Consider the following 19,554-nt stretch of genomic DNA (forward strand, 5'->3'; position numbering starts at 1 on the left):
GAGCCTGCTTTGGATTCTGTGTCTCCCTCTCTCTCTGCCCCTCCCCCGCTTGCGTTGTGTCTCTCTCAAAAACACTAAAAAACTTAAAATAAAAGTTACCTAAAGTTGAGAAAGTGTTATTTATATTTAATGGGGGAAGGGGATTGCTGGAGATGGTGGGGCTAATAACCACCCTTCTACCTTGCCCAGTTGGGCCCCACGACAGCCTCCGAACTCTGTCCCAAACTGGGACCTTCTCTCCAGCCTCCATTTGTTCGGCTGTGCAGCGGACGTAATGAGTCTTCCGCAAGTTGCACCTCACTGCCAGTTTTAAACCTTACTCTGTGTCCTCGAAGCGGGCTGGCTGGCGTGGGAGGTGGATGGAGAAAGAGGCAGTGGGCAGCCCGGGCTGTAGCCGGGTGTGGGGCGGACACACCCGGCCTCCATCAAAGCTTTGGATAACAGAATGCCTCGGGGGAGTATGAATGGGGCGCCTCTGTTTCCAGTCGGGTTCAGATGCATCTCCACTGTTTTTTCCACTGTAGCCGCAAGGCACAAAACATTTTTCTTCGCGTGCTGCGGAGGCTGAGGAACGGGGTGGGTTTTTGTTGGTTTGTTTTTTGTTTTTTCCCCTCGAACCCGGAATCCGTGAGACAAGGCCTCCGCGCCTGCCGGGAGGAGCTCCAGAAAAGCCGAGGGATCGCTGGAAGGCATCAAAGAGGACCGGAGGGCGTTCGCCGGTGCCCCGACCAAGCCAGCCGCGGCCCCACCTGCGAGGGGGCGGGACCCTGCGGCGCCGGACCAATCAGCACCCACCTGCGCTCACCTGGCCCCCTCCCGCTCGCTCCCGCGGGCTGCTGCTCGCAAAGGGGAGCGGAAAGCTTAGCCGAGCGCTAGCCCGCCGTCGCGGCAGCTTCGTTCTTCTCTCTCCAGCCATGGGACTCCCTAATGGGTTTCTCGCGTCCCTCCTCCTCCGCCTCCTCCTCCTCCTTCAGGTACTCCACTGTCTTGCCCTAGCCCGGGCCGGGCAGTTCTGGCTGCGTGGGGTCCGCAGGCGGTGGTGGCGTCGGGGAGAGTGCGGGGCTGGGCTCTTTGGAGTCAAGGTGGCCCCGAAAGGCCAGTAAAGAATCTCGGGATGGGTATGCAGAAACCGGGCATGCCTGTGACCCGGCCTCCCTCTTTCCCCCTCTTCCTTCAGGCGCAGGTCTGCTGGCTGCCTCGCGTGGCCTCCGAGCCGTGCCGGGCGGGCTTCGGGGAAGCTGAAGTGACTTTGGAGTCGGGAGGCGCGGAGCTGGAGCCCGGCCAGGCGCCGAAGAGAGGTAGGACCCTCCGGGAGGTAGCCCCGTGGAACCGCAGGGCGGGGGGTCGCACGTGGTCCGCCGCGGTGTGATCCGCGCGAGGGGTGTCCAGGTCGGGGCGGGGGACTTCTGGCGCCGCCGGCTCCGCCTCAGGTATGGAGAAGGCGCAGAAAGGCTCTCGGGGGCTAACGCGCGGGTGGATGGCGGACCGAGGCGGATGGAGAGCATAGCGCCCTCTGACGTCCAACCCCTCTTTGCCCCTCTGCGGCGGCTTACCTTGACCTGCTTCGGGGTGCGAGGCGCCTGCGCTCCTCACCCAGCCTGGACGTGGAAAGCTCTCCCCGACTGGCCCCAGCAAAGGAATGCGCGGTCCACATTCCTCCCCCAACCCCCGCGCAGGTGTGGGGATGAGCCGTGCCCCGGGCAGCCCCCTTCGCCCCTCTCGGGCCCCCTTTGTGTACCGTGCTTTGTGTCTCCCGACAGACAGACCGGGTCTGTTTCTCTTCTTCGCGCTCCCCTCCTCCGCCCCCCTTCTTCCCCGCCTTCTGGAATGCACTCTTAACCCTGCCCTTCCCGGAGGGCTTGAGCCCCCGCAGCCTTCCTGGAAACTGGGCTTGGCACACCTGGGCTGGGGCCATCACGCACTTGGGGACACCCCCGCCCCACCCCACCCCCGTGTTGAGACTGGAATGTTAGGGTACTTGGGGGAATTCGGGGGGGGGAGGTTCCCAAGCTGGAAGGTCTTGAGCTGAGGGGGCGGTGGTTGGGTGATCAAAGCATGTTTTTGATCACCCAGTTTACTTGTGTCTCCCTCTCCCCACCCCCCCCCCCCAAGTTCAAAAACTGGAGAGTGGGGAGTCACTTTGGTGTTAGGAGACCCCTGCAGCTGCCGGCTGATGGGGGCCCCTTTGCCTCCATCCAGGACAGTGGGGGTTTCTCCACGGATCAACCCCAAGTTCTTAAAAAGAGCTATTACCCAGGATCCTTGGGTGGGGTTCCAGAGGATCCCTAACTTGTGAGATTAAGAATTTGTGTATGCATTTTCCCAGGGAGAGGACCTACAGTTTACCTGGCTTTCAAAACAACTAAAAACTGTTGCCACCTAGCATTAATCTAATGCCCTCGTCAGCATACCCCTCACCCCACATACAAATTTCCACAGTTTGAATGTTGGGGTGTCAGTGCCTAGGGGACAGATGGCTCTCCTTTTTTTCTCCAAAAGGGGACTGGGGTCTGGAGTTTGTGGGGGCCTTTTTTTTTTTTCTTTTCCCCGAATAACCTTGCAGATTGACAAAACAATTAACACCCATGCTAGGCCAGGCTCCTTAAACTCTTGGCTGTAGGGAGCCAAGCAGAGGCATTAAGAGGCCATGCCTCATAAACTTTAAATTCTTGCACATGGGTTTATTACTGACTGGCTAACAAACTGCAACTCAGCCAACCTGTAAAAATGTTACCTTGGGCAGGGCCCCAAATCCAATTCCGGCTCCCTGAGGAAGCTTTATTGCTAACCAGACCTCTGCCAGATCTGTACTCCCCCTCATTGTCAAGTTCTCTGGCTACAATCTCGTGGCTTTTGAGTGTTGACTGTGCCTTATCTTTCTTACTGAAGCAAGAAATATCAGATTAACTGTCACTTCACTAAGCTTGAGGTTGTCGAGGGGAAGCGGCGATCAGGTTTTCGATTTCATGGTCCGGTTGGCTGGTGAATGCTTCCCAGTGACGTCAGGCATTTTAAACCTTTTGAGAAAATTCTGCTTTCTTGGATGTCTGGTTTATGGTTGTGAAAATGGTGGGTTCATGCCAGGAGCACACCTGGGTTATAAAAAAAAAAGGGGGGGGGTTAATGTGCTTGGCTAACCTTGAGCCTCCCTGCAACATGACTGGTTCTTAGAGTGGTTTTCCTGTGAAATAGACTGTTGCCTTCTTTTTTAAGTAAGAGCAAGTTTCTCAGTCCAATTGGTCTCAACTAATTGAGACACCTCAACAGAAAATACTGGCATTTCTCTTCTTAGTCCTCAGTTGCTGACATCTTTCTACCTCCCCACCTCCACCCCAGGCTCTCTGTCCTCTGTGCACAGGATGGATCCAGCCATGTTGAAAGGGTTATCCTGAGGGTACATACAAACTCTCAAGTTTGGCCAAGCAGACAAGTTTCCTTATTGCTAAGGAACAATTGCCTCTGTTGTTCGCCCCTGGGTTATGAATATCACAGGTGTCTATGAAGTCGAGCTCAGAGAAATTATCTGATATAATTAATACCTTGTTTGCATGTGCACTTTCCTCTTCAAAGCACTTCCACAACTCTGAGCTTGCTTTGTCCTCCTGACATTCTCTCAAAGCTGGTAAGGTAACTATTAAACAGCTTGAGCTCTTAATCTCAGAGTTGGTACTTCAGAAAACCTGTAGCCCAGCCCTGCTGGAGGTTTTAAAGGTGGAGAAACAGGAACAGCTAATGGATTCAGTTTGCTAGGCTGAACAGCTCATGAGCTTCCGTGAGGGTCACAAACCATCACTTGTACCTTTAGGTTTATTCCCAGGACCTGATACTTCACAGGATGCCCAGTAGGTGTTCACGTGAATCATGACAATCTGCTGAAGGTCTGACTATTTTACAAATGAAACCTGAGTGGTTGTGGCTTCACGAAAGTCATTACTACAGTGACTTGAATGGAAGTTTCTGACTCCTGAGTTCAGTGGCATTTTTTACTACCAGAAAGTGGGAAGTGGATGAAATGAAGTAGAATGTTGGAGCGCCAGATCCTAAAGACACCAGTTACCACCCCCTGTCCTAAGAGCAATTAATCATTTGTTCATTCTTATCGTAAGGTTTTCCAGAAACATTCCTGTAGGGAAACTGGCTTTGATACAGTCTCTAAGTGTCCTAGTGATGGGGCTTGGGTGCCTAGACTAAGAGCAAGAGGTTAATCTGGAGGAAGAGTTGGAATGTTCTCCCCACCCCCACCCCACAGTCTGGGGGGCTGCCTTCCAGTGTGGTCTGGAAGCTAAGACAAAGAAGAGGTGGGAGGAAGGAATTTGCATGGTATTAGTACAGTGATTAAAAGTGATTGACCTAACTGTGGTCTATACATCATTAATGGCAAACAGTTGAGAGAGGCAGCTTAATTACAGTAAAAGAAATCCAGTACTTCGTTAGGGCCCCTCAGCAGGTTCAACTCACCCTTAGTCAGTGTTTGAGTAAGATTAAAGCTAACCCTCATTAGCTTCGGTAGGAAACTTCAAAGTTCAGTAATGAATCTGACTGAGCATGAATTCACTTCAAGATGGTTTGGCTATTTGAACTTGTGTAAAAATTGCCTTTTGTTTTGGGGCCTCCAGCCTGGGCCATGTCCTCTGTTTTTACATTTTGTTCTTTCAGTAAACGTATATTTAGCATCTGCATGTATCGGGCAGGATTCTAGAACTACGGCTAAAGCAATTAACAAAACTAAGCTCTTGCCCTTGGGGAGCTTATAGTCCAATATTTTTTATGCTTATGATTGTCTTGCGAAGCAGGTGGTGGTAACTCCCTTTTGTTGTAAAAGAGGGTAAGCAACTTGGTGTGAGGTCACGGGGGCAGTCAGCAGTAAGGCCAGGATTTTAAATCCAGTGGGATTTCACAGGGCCAAATAAATCTGCCTCAGGAATGAATTATTTGGGAAATCACGCTTTGAGCCTGGCTGGCTGCCTTCCTGGCTCAGCAGCAGACTGGGGTAGGTTGCTAAAGCCTGTTGCACATCACTGTTAGCTTGTGCTTGGGGAGCAGGTCCCAAACCTCTAATCTCCCTTCCCACTTCCTCACATGGCACTCTGTTCCTAGGTTACCCAGTGCAGGGTGCCCTCACCTCCCTGCTGTGTGATGAGGAAGGCATTGCTTACATTAAGCAGTGGGTTTCTAAGGCTGGAAACTATAGTTCTGCAAAGCATTTGGAGGATGATGGAGGAGCAGGAGGGAGAGAAGGACCTCCCCTGTCCAAATCAGTTGAGGCTTTGGTTCTGAGGCTGAACTGTCTCCATTCAGAGAATCACTGTTATTGAAGAATAACATAAATGGAGGAAAGTGCCCAAATGCTAAGTGTACAGCTCAATGAGTGTCACAGATTTAAAACACCCACATACCAAGATCAAGAAACAGCATTGCCAGCACCTCCAATGCCCCTTCCTGTTCTCTACCCTTCCCAGCAAGAAAACCACTATCTTGACTTCTAATACCACAGGTTAACTTGCCTGTATTTGAATTTTATGTAAAAGAACCATACAGAATATCCTCTTGGGTATCGCACATTTTGTGAGATGCTTCCATAGTTCTGGAGGTAGTTGTAGGTGATTCTCACTGTCCTGTAGTATTCCATTATGTGACAATTGACATGTTTACTGTCGATGGGTATTTGAGGAGTTTATGGGTTTTGGCCATTGTGACTGGTGCTGCTGTGAACATTATCGTTCCAGTCTCCGTGGACGGTCTCAGCATACACTATCTGTTAGGTACATACCTGCGAGCATAATTGCTGGGTTAACTGAGGATTACCTGAGCATCTCAGTACTGTGGCTGTTGTACTGAGAAGTCAGCTTTTATTTTTGAGAGGGAGGGAGGGAGGGAGGGAGGGAGGGAGGGGGAGAGAGAGAGAGAGAGAGAGAGAGAGAGAGAGCATGAGTGGGGGAAGGGCAAAGAAAGAGGGAGACAGAATCTGAAGCAGGCTCCAGGCCTTGCACCATCAGCACGGAGCCCGATGCGGGGCTCGAACCCACAAACTGTGAGATCATGACCTGAGCCGAAACCAGGAGTTGGATGCTTAACCAACTGAGCCACCTAGGTGCCCCACCCTTGCTGGATTTTTGATTCTCCCTTAGCACTATGCTAAGAGACAGCAAATCTTATTATGTCTTTGGTCACATCCTTTGTGTTGAGGGAGAAATCCTTCCCTTTATTTGTCCTTAAGCCAATGCCTGTTATTGTCCCCCCAAATATAAAGGGAATCTGGAAATGGCCCTGGGTTTTTTAGATGAGGGCTTCCTGGATGATGTTTATCCTGGACAGTGTATAAGTAGGCAACAAGTTCCTCACATGGATGAGGTGGTTAAATCTAGCTCCTGCCTCATTAGGGAGGCAGTGAAGTGTCTGAGACCCAAGGCCCAGCTGAGTGGTCATTCAGCCAACGAATATTAGTAGATGTTCAGAGATGACAAAAACCCATAGCTCATTAACATCATGAGCTCCGCAATTAGAGGAGGAAGCAGATCAGCCACCAGGCAGTTTTAACTATGAATCTGACCTGAACAGGTATTTATTGAGCACCTACTAAGTGCCAGATACTGCTGTTCTAAGTGCTAGGGTTCTATTAATGAGGAAAACATGCACAAAACCCAGGCTTTGGGGGCCATTTACCTGCTAGTGGAGAAAGATAGACAAAATAAGTTATATATATGTTTTTATATAAGTTATATATATGTTTATATATATATCTCACATGTTGTGTATACATATGATCCAGCAGGAAGTGAGGGAGAAAAAATATGGAGTCAGATAAGAAAGGCTGCTGACATGTTCTTGGGGGGACCTGAAAGAAGTGATGTCCACACTGAAGGCTGAGGAAGAATTCTGCAGGGGAGTTGAGGTATGAGAGGTAGCAGGGAGTGTTCCCGGCAAGGGAACAGCATGGGGGCCAGGAACTTAACTACAGTTAGTCTGGCTGGACCATGGAGTGTAAGGTGGGGAGAGGTAAATAAAAGAAGTAGGCAGGGCCCAGTCCAGTTTAGACTGTCACCCACCCCATCAGGGAGGCAGCAAGGTGTTTGGGAAAGGCACATGTGGCTGAAGTCCCAATTATGCCTTCATGGAAGCCAGAGTCGCTGAAGTCTCCTTTGGAACCAGGATGCTGGGCCCCACCTCCAGCATCTCTTCCTGACTCCCCTTCCCGGCTTTTCTCAGACCTCGGGATGTTATAAGTCTCAGTCAAATTTCCCCCCTCATTTCATTTAGTTACCTGTCATTGCCAGGCAGCAGGGCTACCCGCAAGGAAGGGCTCAAAACAAAACAACCAAAAAAAAAATCACAACCTAAATACCATTTACTGAAAGCTTACTGAGTTCCAGAGACTATGCTATGTACTTTATGTAATAAGCCCTTAAAATCCTCCTAAAAGCCCCACTGGGGGAGGGGTGAAATTGGCCCCATTTAGCTGGACAGGAAACCTAGGCATGTAACTTTGTAACCTATCCGAGGTCCCCCAGCTAGTGAATTGTGGAGGTAGGATTTGAACCCAGCTCCCTCTCCCTGAGTGTGAGAGAGTGGAAGAGGTTGTGAGTCCTCTGACCCCAGGCATGCTAAAGGAAGATGAGAAATAGTTAACTTCTGACCCAAGGGATTTGAATTCCTTTTCCCTCCACAGGCCTCTTGTTAATCACCAGGAGCTGGAGTTGGGGGGCGGGGGTATTTCTTTCCAGGACCCCTGGCCTCTTCTAGGATGTGGGAGGACAGGGCAGGTTCAGATACCAGGCCTGATAGCAAGCACTGTCTCCGACAGTTCTCAGAGAGAATCTGCCTTCTGGCTGGTTATCTTCTGCCTCTCCTCACCCCACCCCTACCCTCCCCGCCACCCCCACCTCCCCGCCACCCCCACCTCCCCGCCACCCCCACCTCCCCGCCACCCCCACCTCCCCGCCACCCCCACCTCCCCGCCACCCCCACCATGCTCTGAGTGGAGGAGCTTGATATACTCTGCCTCCCTCCCCCTCCCCCAGCCAAATCTGGGGATCCTCGCAATTCTGGGTCACTAGAGCATCAGTGGTCTGCAAATTCCTCAAGCTGACAGAATCCCCTCCAGGCTATGGTAGTGGGTCTGGGGTGCCGGCATCCTGCTATGCTCTCAGTAAACCAAAATGCCTTATCCTGGAAATAAAGCCAAACAGACACCTTCCTTTCTCCCCTTACCCATCTTTGAACTCAGAACTCTGACTCTGTTGTCTGACATCCGAGGAGAGTGCTCAGAGCCAGGGCCCCACAGCCAGGAGGTGGGCAAGTTGGTGGCTGCTTTCCCTTCATGAGAGCCTCTCTAGGCTAAACAGACCTCCAGGGAGGAGAGATCTGTTCTCCACTGGGACACCCAGGCATCTCAAGAGCTGGATGAGGAGATCAGGCCAAGGAGGCACAATCCCAAGGTTTCCTCTTCCCTCTCAATCTCAGGACCCTAACTTTTGCTTAAGAGCACATAAGATTAGTTCAGTGTTCCATCTCTCTTACCAAGAAACCTTAAACCTATGTGGAGGCTAGAAGTAGGTTGATCTTGCCTAGAGTTCTGACCTCAGGGTCTCATGTTAGTTTTAGGAAGTCCTTGTTCCCCTGGAATTCATTGTGTCCAAGACTGCCTATGTATTCTTCTGAGATGACGCGCCCCCCCCCCCCACCGCAAATTTGGCAAACCTAACATATTCTACACTGTCCCCACAAACCGCCCGCCCCCGCCGCCAGCCCACGTCCATTCAGTTCTTCAGAGTCTTGTCAAACCCAGTGGTGGGGACAGACCTGGTGGTGTGCATCTGGGCACAGGCAGGGGAAGATGGGGGTTCTCAACTTGGTTTCTTATCCCAAACTATGTGGTCTGAGGCAAGTTACTTCGGTCCCAGCTCCTCGGCCTTGAGGCTCTAACTGTCCTGTGTGTGAGAAGTGCCTTCATGTCCCTGGAGCTATGAGGAGGTGGACTGCTGGCTGGTCACTAAGAGGGCAGGATTGGAGTGCTATGCTACTGTGCTGGGCATCTTGCTTAAGGCTGGCTGCCTTTTCATAACGAGTCTCATCTTGTTGTAGCTTCAGGCAGAGAGAAAAGATAGCTGCTTGTGGGCTCTTCGTCTACAAGCCAGAACAAGGTGCCAGGCCCACACCCTGCCCTCTCTTTGTGGAGTCGGCCTCAGCCAGAGCTTCCCACCAGGGCTGCCTGACCTGCTATTTTCTTGTCTTTTATGGTCTTTTTCTGCTTCCAGAATTCTCCTGCATTCCCCAGCTGGGACTCAACCACACTCCAACTGGTTTACCAGTGTCTTTGGCCCCTGAGTCAGTAGTTTGCAAGCTTGGCTGAATATCAGAATTGCCTAGGGAGCTTTTTATTATTATCACATCCCCCTCCATATGTACCATTTTATATTGTTTATTAGGGTTGGGCTGGTTGGTTGGAATTTTACATTAATACATGAATATATGTTCACTGTAAAGACCGTGTTTTTTAGTAAAATATGTAGCACTTAGTATGTGACAGGTACAGCTCTTACCATCTTATATGTGTTATATAATTATATTTGTGTGTGTGTGTATAAATATAAAATGTTTAATCACCATAACATGCTTGGGAGTAGGTACTGTTATTATCCCCATTTTACAGATGAGGAAACTGAGGCCAGAGAGGTTGAGTAACTTGCCCAAGATCACACAAGTGGTCAATAGCAGAGCTTGGATTAAAATCTAACTAGCCCAAGCTTTAACCACTGAATGCCACTGCCTCTCAGTAGAAGCAAACCAGAAATAAACTCATGAAAGTTCTTCCCTTTCTTAGTTCTCCTGCCTAAGGATGAGCACATCCAGTGGTTTAATGTGAATCCTTGTAGACCTTTCTCTTTAGGGGAAGCTTTGGTGTGCATTCAGGAATTTTTAAAACAAGAATTGGGAGGCGGGCTCCTGGGTGGCTCAGTCGGTTGAGTGTCTCTCTCTCCACACTGCCAGCGTGGAGCCCAACATGGGGCTCGAACTCACAACTGAGATCATGACCTGAGCCAAAACCACGAGTCGGAGGTTTAACTGACTGAGTCACCCAGGTGCCCCTGCAACTTGCTTTTTTAATTGAATCACAGGCATCTCTGCAGACTGTTAAATACACATCTATCTAGTTTTTAACAGCTCCATTGTCCTCTATGTGGTGGATATACATGATTTATTTAGCTAACCCCCCTTTTATCTTTTGCAGATGTGGAAGTGGGGAGGAGTTAACATAAAAGTTGTAAAGTGTTTGGATTTTCAGAAATCTGACTGTCAGGAATCACCTTATTAGGAAAGACTGCTGGAGAAGGATGATCACATGAATTGTTCATCTTAACCCCATTCAGATAAATTAAGCTTTTATGTTTGAGTAATTCCTTTAAGATAGGCTTTGCAGTAAGCTTAGTAAGGTTACTATGCTGTTTAAAAATCATTAGTTTTCACACCAACTATTGTTTGATGACTTAATTATCTGAATGTTTCAGATCATCAAAAATTTTAAAAATGTAAACTGCTTAATTCAGAAGTAAACTGTCAAATCTCTTAGCACTTGCATTATTTTCCTTGGGTGTTGAGAGCTTGAAAATGTGGCATTCAGGGGCGCCTGGGTGGCTCAGTCAGTTGGGCATCTGACTTCCACTCAGGTCATTATCTCACGGTTTGTGAGTTCAAGCCCCACATTGGGCTCCCTGCTGGCAGCACAGAACCTGTTTCGGATCCTCTTCCCACCTCTCTGCCTCTCCCCTGCTCTTGCTTTTTCTCAAAAATAAGTAAACATTAATTAAAAAAAAAAAAAAAGAATGAATTCCTAGAAGCAAAATTGCTAGGTCAAAGGACTTTGATAGTTCACTCAACAATTACTGAACACTTACCTTGTATCAGGCACTGAGCTAAGTGTTGAGATACAGTGATAAGCAAATTCTAACATAGTCTTTGCCTTTGGGCATATATTGAGAGTATTAAGGGAGATAGGCATTTAGATAATAACAAGTAAACATATAATTACAGTTGTAATGAGTTATACGGCAGGAAGTTACATAGAGCTTTCCTGAGAAAGTAACCTGCTTTGGGATGTGAAAGATGGTGGGAGTTAACTGGGTAAACTGGAGTGAGAGTGTAGGGAGACACTGTTCTAGACAGAGGGAGCTGCATGTGCAAAGGTCCTGTGGGAAGGGGGTTATGCTGTATTTAAGGAGAGTACTACTGTGACTAGACAGTGGAAACTGAGAGTGAGCACATTAAAGAACAAAAATGGCACACCATGCATGAGTTTCAAACAAGGAAGTGATCTTATTTCATTTTCTCAAATGTATCATTTGTTGCATTTTTAAAAGATCCTTTTTTTAAAAGGGAAATATTTGCACTCTCAGGGTGAATATGATGTGGTATGTACTAAAGTACCATGAGTAGAGATGAAGAGGCATAATGAGTCTTGGTGATTGACTTGGAAGGAAAGTCTGAAGGGGAAATGGTCATAGAAGATGATGACTCTAGCTAACCATATGCCAGGCACTGTGCTAAGTATTAACTCATTTAACTGACATAGATACTATTAGCATCATTTCATTTTATAGGTGAGGAAACAAATTTGCCCAGGGTTGGTGGTGGAGCCAGAATTTGAGCCCAGGTACTCTAGACCCAGACTGAGCTGCTTCTGAGACCCAGATTTTGGGTTTGAGTACCTAAGTGCATGATATGTCATTTCTCTAGGAGACAGTGGAAAAGAACCATATTTAGGCTGAGATCATGGATTTGGTTTTTGACATACTGATTTCAAGTCACCTTTAAAACCTCCAGGGGGTGATACTGAATAAACAGATAAATGTGCTGTTCAGAGGAAGGATCTGGATGTTTGAAATCTTGATAACATCTTTTGAAGTGCCCTCAAAAAGCCATTCCAATTGGCCTATTTCAGAGAAATGAAACAATTAAGAGCTTTAAAAAAATTTTTTTTAATGAACATTAAAAAAATTTTAAAAATAAAGTGTTTGGATCTATATTCATACTGAGGTTGGTTTATAAGGTTTATTTTAATACTATTTGTATAGGCTTGGTAATAAACGTATCCTGTCTGTAAAGTGAAAAGAAAATTTTTTTTTAGTGTTTATTTACTTTTGAGAGAGCTAGAGACAGAGGGATGAGCAGGGTAGGGGTAGAGAGAAAGGGAGACACAGAATCTGAAGCAGGCTCCAGGCTGTGAGCTATCAGCACAGAGCCTGATGCAGGGCTTGGACTCATCGACTGCGAGATCATGAACTGAGCCAAGTCAGATGCTTAACCGACTGAGCTCCCTAGGCACCCCTGGGAACTTTTAAAAACCAATAAACTGCCTTCCCAAGATTACCTCCAGATGATTCAGAAGAAGTGATGGGTGGGCTAGAAGTAGGGGATCTGGATTTTCAAAAATTCTCCAGGTGAACCATTCAGCTATGATTGGGAACCAATGCTTTTAGCTACCAGACACTTAATTGCTATCCCAGATGTCCCAAGGTGATAGCTAGGATCCCCGTTCTGGTATGGTTGTTGAGGGTGGGAATCATTAAGCCAGACAGCACACTTTATGCTTAATTCTGAGTCAGCCCTATCCCAAACTCCAGGGTGCTGTGGAGTACAGCCCATCTTGGGTTTCTCTCTGCAGATTATAAGGGAGGACCCCCCTGCTCCCAAGGGTAAGGAGGAACCTGAATAATGGAGCTCTTTGCAGAATTTTCAACAGAGAGACAAAAGGAACTTGCTAGAAAGAACTGTTTTCTCCTCAACAATATGGGGTTACCATACAACTTTTCTAGTCAGGAGAGGGGGGAATCACAACGTCTCATTCTGATAACAAATCAAAAACATGTTTATGGAAAACTGGAAGATAAGCAAAATGGAAGCCCACCATCCATAAAGGACCTTTGTCATTTCAAATGAACATTTTCAATAGGTCTTCCAGGTCCGTTTCCCTAACCAAGTGTTCACTGATGCCTGATCTGAGGGAAAAGGCCTGAGTTCCACTCCACTCCTTCACTGCCCTACACTTCACCCTCCAGTCCCACTTCCCTAGCAATCCAGCTTCATCTTCTACTTCGGTGGGTAGGAGAAGGCTCCATGCCGAGGGCCTCTAGAGCTCCATTGGCCCCATCTGCTGGAAGACCCAGGTCCAAGATGAGCGGTGCGTTGAGGGGGCCATCTGCCAGGTATGGCAACACTCTGCCAGGGTCACGCTGTTGTCCAGGAGCTGGCTGTCTATGCTAAGCCACTGCTGCCCCTGTAGCCACTTTCCACCGAGTGCTTCCGCTCGAGCACAGTACTTGACTCCTTGGCGTGCCCTAAAATGGTGATCTGGTAGTGATGAATCATCAGGAACACCTCTATGACAGCAAGTTGGCTAGCTCTGCTCTCAGCTTTTGGAAGGAGAGTCTAGGTCCTGAGGATGGCCTTGGGGACCCCTGGAGCCCCTTGGCTTCCCAGCATGCCTTATGGACTCTTCCCACCCACTCCCAGCTTCCTTTGCACCTGCTCCCTTGACCCAATCTAAGTGCCTTAAGTTAGGTCTTGGTCACCCTCTGCCATCTTGGTTTCTTTTGCTTCTGGGATTGTTGGTTCTGGGGATAGCTGGGCCACCTTACTGGTGCCAAGACTCAGCCCCATTCTCTTTCTGTGTCTTTTCTTCCCCCATCTCTCTGCTCTCTTTTACAGGTATAAAAATACTAATATTTTGTAATTGTCAAACTATGAATGACTGCATTGTGGGGCACCTGGCTGGCTCATTTGGAAGAGCATGGGACTCTTGATCTCGGAGTTGTGAGTTTGAGCCCTATGTTGGGTGTAGAGATTACTAAAAATTAAACATAGGGGCGCCTGGGTGGCTCAGTTGGTTGAGCTGCCGACTTCGCTCAGGTCATGATCTCGTGGTCTGTGAATTCGAGCCCCGTGTCGGGCTCTGTGCTGACAGCTCAGAGCCTGGAGCCTGTTTCAGATTCTGTGTCTCCCTCTCTCTGACCCTCCCCTGTTCATGCTCTGTCTCTCCCTGTCTCAAAAATAAATAAAACATTTAAAAAAATAAATAAACATAAATAGATAGCTGTTTTGTGACCTGTTTTTGTTTTTTTTTTTTCTGAGCAGAGCAGTTTTTCTTTAATAAATGCTCTTTTAAAAAAAAAAAGTTTTTATTAATTTAAGTAATCTCTACACCCAATGTGGGGCTCGAACTCAAGAGCCCAAGATCAAGAGTTGCACGCACTTCTTACTAAGCCAGCCAGGCACCCTATAGGTTTTCTTTCTTTTTTTCTTTCCTTCTTTCCCTCTTTCCTTCTTTCTTTCTTTCTTTCTTTCTTTCTTTCTTTCTTTCTTTCTTTCTTTCTTTCTTTCTAACTTAAAAAATTTTTTTTATGTTTATTTATTTTTGAGAGAGGGAAAGAGTGTGAGCAGGGGAGGGGCAGAGAGAGAGGGAGACACAGAATCCAAGGCAGGCTCCAGGCTCTGAGCTGTCCGCACAGAGCCCGACGCAGGGCTTGAACCCACGCACTGTGAGATCATGACCTGAGCTGAAGTAGGACACTTAACTGAGTGAGCCACCCAGGCGCCCCCTTTCTTTTTAACTTTTTAAAAAATGTTTATTTACTTTTGAGAGACAGTGAGAGAGTGCAAATCAGGGAGGGGCAGGGAGAGAGGCAGACAGAGGATCCGAAGCAGGCTCTGCGCTGATAGCAGTGAGCCCTCTGCGGGGCTCGAAATCACAAATTGTGAGATCACAACCTGAGCCGAAGTCCAATGTTTAACTGACAGCCACCCAGCAGCTACCCCCCACCCCCCCACCCCCTGCCCATAGGTTTTCTTTTATGACATTGAATGCTGTAGGTGAGACCTTTGAGTGACAGTGGCACACATAGTTATTCTGTTGAACGTTAAGTGGTTGAGACTGACTTATTTTTTTACAATCTTTTTTTTAATGTTTATTTCTGAGAGAGAGGGAGGGAGAGAGAGCATGAGCACGGGAGGGGCAGAGAGAGGGAGACTCAGAATTCAAAGCAGGCTCCAGGCTCTGAGCTGTCAGCACAGAGCCTGATGCCGGGCTTGAACTCACAGGGCCTGAGATCATGACTTGAGCTGAGGTCGGACGCCCAACCGACTGAGCCACCCAGGTGCCCCTAATTTTTTTTTTTTTTTTTTAAATTTGAGCAACAGTTATGGACATAATTGCAGGTATGGTTTTGTCCTGTCTGGGATGCTTTCTGGCACAATTCCTGGGCCAAAGGGCTTGTTTAAGGCTTCTTAATTGGCAAAAACGATGTGCCAATTTACACTCCCCTCCTCCCTAATAGTATATAGCAGCACCTGTTTCCAAAGTATTCCACAACACTTGTTCTTTTGTGTTTCTTAGTGAACTTTTTTCTATAGTAGTTTTACTCAGGAAAATGCCAGAATCTTTTTTTCAAGCAATTTTGCATACTTACCCCAGAAAGCAGTGATAGCTATGAGCACATGTTTGCTTTATGAGCTAGGTCTATCCCTAAGCCAAGCCAGAATGGAGACTTGATTATCTTTCTTCCATCCCCCACAAGCTTCCTTTGGGCTGCAATACTTTAAAACTGATATTACCCTTCCATTCTAGTCAAAATGCCCAAAGATCAGCAGGAAACTGGCCAAGATTGATCACTTGAAGGACATTTTATTTCCCGAGAGATGGATGGTTTTATTTTGTCAGAACACCCTGTAAGGTTGAACTTTGGGACAATATGGTACCTATGTGTCATGGCTGAGAAGACAATTACCTGCCCTTCAAGGGTGTTCCCTTGGCAGTTTGGAGGTGTCTAGGCAATTCGACCTAAAAGCTGGCCTGGGATGAATTCTCAGCCCAGTATCCATCAGTTCCTAGAAGTCTACTTTAAAAGCTTTCTTTTGAAAGAGCACCTGAGTGGCTCAGCCGGTTAAGCGTCTGACTTCAGCTCAGGTCATGATATCACGGTTCATGGGTTCAAGCCCCGCGTCGGGCTCTGTGCCGACAGTTCAAAGCCTGGAGCCTGCTTCGGATTCTGTGTCTCCCTCTTTCTCTGCCCCTCCCTTGCTCGTACTGTGTCTCTCTCGCTCTGTCTCTCAAAAATAAACATTAAAAAAATTACGTAAAATAAATATTAAGAAAAAAGCTTTCTTTTTTTCAACAGTTCTTTTACCCCAAGGGACTCAACTCTTCTTCTTGACCAGCTTGTATAGTGGTGCCAGTTCAGGGTCTGAGGCTGGGCTTGGTAGGATGGTCTTTAGACAGGAGCTTTGAGCACAGGCCAGAGACTCCTGGTTCCCTTGGATGTCTTTCTATCTAGTGCAGATACACAGAGCTCTGATTTTTTAACTATTTGTTGGGAAGCAGTCTCAAGTTTCTAATCCCTTCCCCAACAATATTTTAGGAATTGTGTACTTAAGCTCAGGGCTGAAAGCTATCAATTTATATTGGTAGAAATACTGAACTCTCCATCAGGTTCATTGACTTTGTGATTCAGAATCTCTTGAGTCTAAAGCGGTCACATGACTTTAAGGTCCAGGTGGGTGTGGGAGAGCTGTGTTTAGGTGTCTTTTCCAGTATTAGGATCTGAACTGTTGCCGCATGTGCTCATCAGTGCTCACCAGCTTGCCCCAGAAAGAGTCTGACACAAGTCCATTCATGCCCCCATGACTTGGCCAAGATGTGTGGCCTTGTGGAGCTAGGCTGCAGTCAGGAATGGGAATCAGCTTACTTCACTAGCTGTTACAAGGTGGGGTAAAAGGGGATGAGTGATGATGAGACCTGGTTTCAGATCAATTACCTTTTGAAACCAGTAATACAAGCCAGTGGTGCCAGGAACATCTGGGAGGAAGTTGTAACGATATGCCCCAGGGCTTACCATTTACCAGCCTTTCTGTGACTCATGGCTTGCAGAAAAAAACTGTTCATGTTCCTACAGGTGCCTCTGCAAGTTTCCCTGGGCAGTTGAACTTGTCTGTTGAGGTCCCCGATAAACCATGGAGCACCCCTGCAACACAGTCCTTTCCAACTGCAGACCAAGCCAGCTCCCTCTTAGGCTCTTTGGTCCTGTGTATCTCCTCCTTGCTTTGGTGCTTCATCCCTCAGGTAAAGCATTTGGCTGTAGCTGATGGTTTCTCTGTGGTGTAGGGAGAGACTCAGAGTTGGAATCAGAAACCTCGATTAGTTGTGAGTAAGCTAGAGGTGCCTTTTATTGAGGGCTTGCTGTGGGTCAGACATAGTGCTCAGTGCTTTACAAACATTGTCTTACGTAATCCTCCCCAAAATCTTATGAGTTAGGTAGTAGCATCTCCATTTTTAGATGAGGAAACCACTTCCATATGCTCACACAATATGAAGTTTTTTTTATTTTTATTTTTTTTAGTGTTTTTATTTATTTTTGAGACAGAGAGAGACAGAGCATGAGCAGGGGAGGGGCAGAGAGAGAGGGAGACACAGAATCCAAAGCAGGCTCCAGGCTCCGAGCTGTCAGCACAGAGCCCGACGCGGGGCTTGAACCCACGGACCGTGAGATCATGCCCTGAGCTAAAGTTGGACGCTTAACCGACTGAGCCACCCAGGCACCCCACACAATATGAATTTGAGCCCAAGTCTTTTGGACTTGAAATCCCACATCATTTACTTGCCATTAGGATTTGAAATCTGGTCCTACTCCTTCCTACCTGTGGGGCCTCAGATCCTTCTGAAGCTGCTTCCTAAGGCACTTCAATTCCAGGCAGCCTCTTGTTTCCTGACTTGTGAGAATGGGGGCAGTAATAGCCACCTTGCAGGTTATTTTCTGAGGATTTGGATAGGAAAACACTTAGCCAGGTGTCTCAGGCAGAGTGGGTTGAAGCTTGTTCCTGCCTGCCTGAATCATGCCCCTTGATGTGCTCTGTATCTAACTGAATGCAGGTTAGAGCTGATGGGGCCAGGCCCTCTGACGCAACTGGAATATGCAGCCTGAGTGGGAGGCACGTACACTTGGAGTGCATCGCTGTTGACTTCTTGATTGTTGCACTGTCCTCTCTCACAATAGGACAGGCCAACTATAAATATTTGGAACCATATGATAATGGAAATGTGCCAGCACACAGGACACTGAAGTGTATTGTACATTTTGGGGGGCAGGGCAGATTTGGTAGAAAACAAGGAGAGGGTTTCTGGGTTCTTGGCAACTTTTAGAGTTGGGGAATTAAGGCTTCTTTTGGGGGAGTCAGTCCATTAGCTGTTGGCTGGACAACCTGATAGGAGAGGATTGGAAAGCTGATAGTCTCTGGTTAAGGGAAACAGCTGACAGACGTACCTGGCCAGCCCTCTGCTAGCTGAAGACCTAACCTTAGGAAGAAGGCTGTTTTAAGAATGGGAAAAGTGCAGGGCACCTGGGTGGCTCAGTAGGTTAATCTACTTTGGTTCAGGTCATTATCTCACGATTCATGAGTTCAAGCCCCACATCAGGCTCACTGCTGTCAACATAGACTGCTTTGGGTTCTCTGCCCCCCTCTTTCTCTGACCCTACCCCTCTTGTGCAAGTGTGTGTACTCTCTATTAAAAAAAAAAATATATATATATTTTTTTTTATTATTATTATTATTTTTTTAATGAGTGGGAGGGGCACCAGGGTGCCTCAGTCAGTTAAGTGTCTGACTTCAACCCAGGTCATGATCTCATGGTCCATGAGTTCAAGCCCTGCATCTGGCTCTGTAATGACAGCAGAGCCTGGAGCCTGCTTTGGATTCTCTCTCTCTGTCTCTCTCTCTGCCCCTCCCCTGTTTGCACTCGTTCTGTCTCTTTCTCTCTGTCTCTCAAAAATAAACATTAAAAAAAAAAAGAATGGGAAAAGTGACTTAATTTTTTTTTTTTTTATCAGTGTTTGAATAACTATTGCATTCATGCAGGTCAGAATTCAGAATAGTGTACAGAAAAACTCATCTCTGTTCCTTACCTGCTGTTTTTTCCACCTATAAACCCAGTTTGGGGGTTACCTTCAAAGGTATTTTCAAACAAAATTAAAAATACAAATGTTAGCAAATTAGCAAAGACTATATTGATCTGTATCTCTTTTTTTAATTAATTGTATGTCTTACAAAGCTTTCCATATAATACGTAGGAGATTGCTCCTCATTTATAGCTTTTTTTTGTTGTTGCATGGTGTTCTCTTATATAGATGTTGTTATAACATAAAGTTAATCTCTTATTGATGGGCATTTGGATTGTCTGGAGTTTTGCTATTACAGTCAATGCATTGTTAATTAGTTTGGTAAGTAGCTGAAAAAGTTGATTTTGGACAGGAGGCAGTATCCTGTACTTATTGAAGGTACTTGAGGGGCGCCTGGGTAGCTCAGTCAGTTAAGTGTCTAACTCTTGATTTCAGCTCAGGTCAGGATCTCAGGTTTGTTTGATGGAGCCCTGAGTCGGGCTCTGCGCTAATAGCACAGAGCCTGCTTGGGATTTTCTTTCTCTCTCTCTCTCTCAACTCTCTCTCTCTCTCTGCCCCTTCCCCACTCATGCTCATTTTCTTGCTCTCTCAAATAAACAAACATTTGAAAAAAAAT

At 47.2% G+C, this 19,554-nt stretch overlaps 1 protein-coding gene across 2 annotated transcripts in view; it reads left to right on the forward strand.

Annotated features, from left to right (window-relative positions):
* Positions 1–455: 455 nt before the first annotated feature.
* CDH3 (cadherin 3) overlaps positions 456–19,554 on the forward strand; it is a 45,888-nt gene continuing 26,789 nt past the window's right edge. The window contains exons 1-2 of one of the 2 annotated variants that reach the window (XM_042969740.1): positions 456–974; positions 1,178–1,298. In XM_042969740.1, the coding sequence (XP_042825674.1) occupies positions 915–974; positions 1,178–1,298 (181 nt within the window). In that variant the 5' untranslated portion in view covers positions 456–914. Of the gene's footprint in view, positions 975–1,114; positions 1,299–19,554 lie in introns of those variants that run through there. The other variant, XM_042969739.1, reaches the window with a different exon arrangement.

The sequence above is a fragment of the Panthera tigris genome, chromosome E2 (genome assembly GCF_018350195.1).
Source record: "Panthera tigris isolate Pti1 chromosome E2, P.tigris_Pti1_mat1.1, whole genome shotgun sequence".
NCBI classification, from domain to species: Eukaryota; Metazoa; Chordata; class Mammalia; order Carnivora; family Felidae; genus Panthera; species Panthera tigris.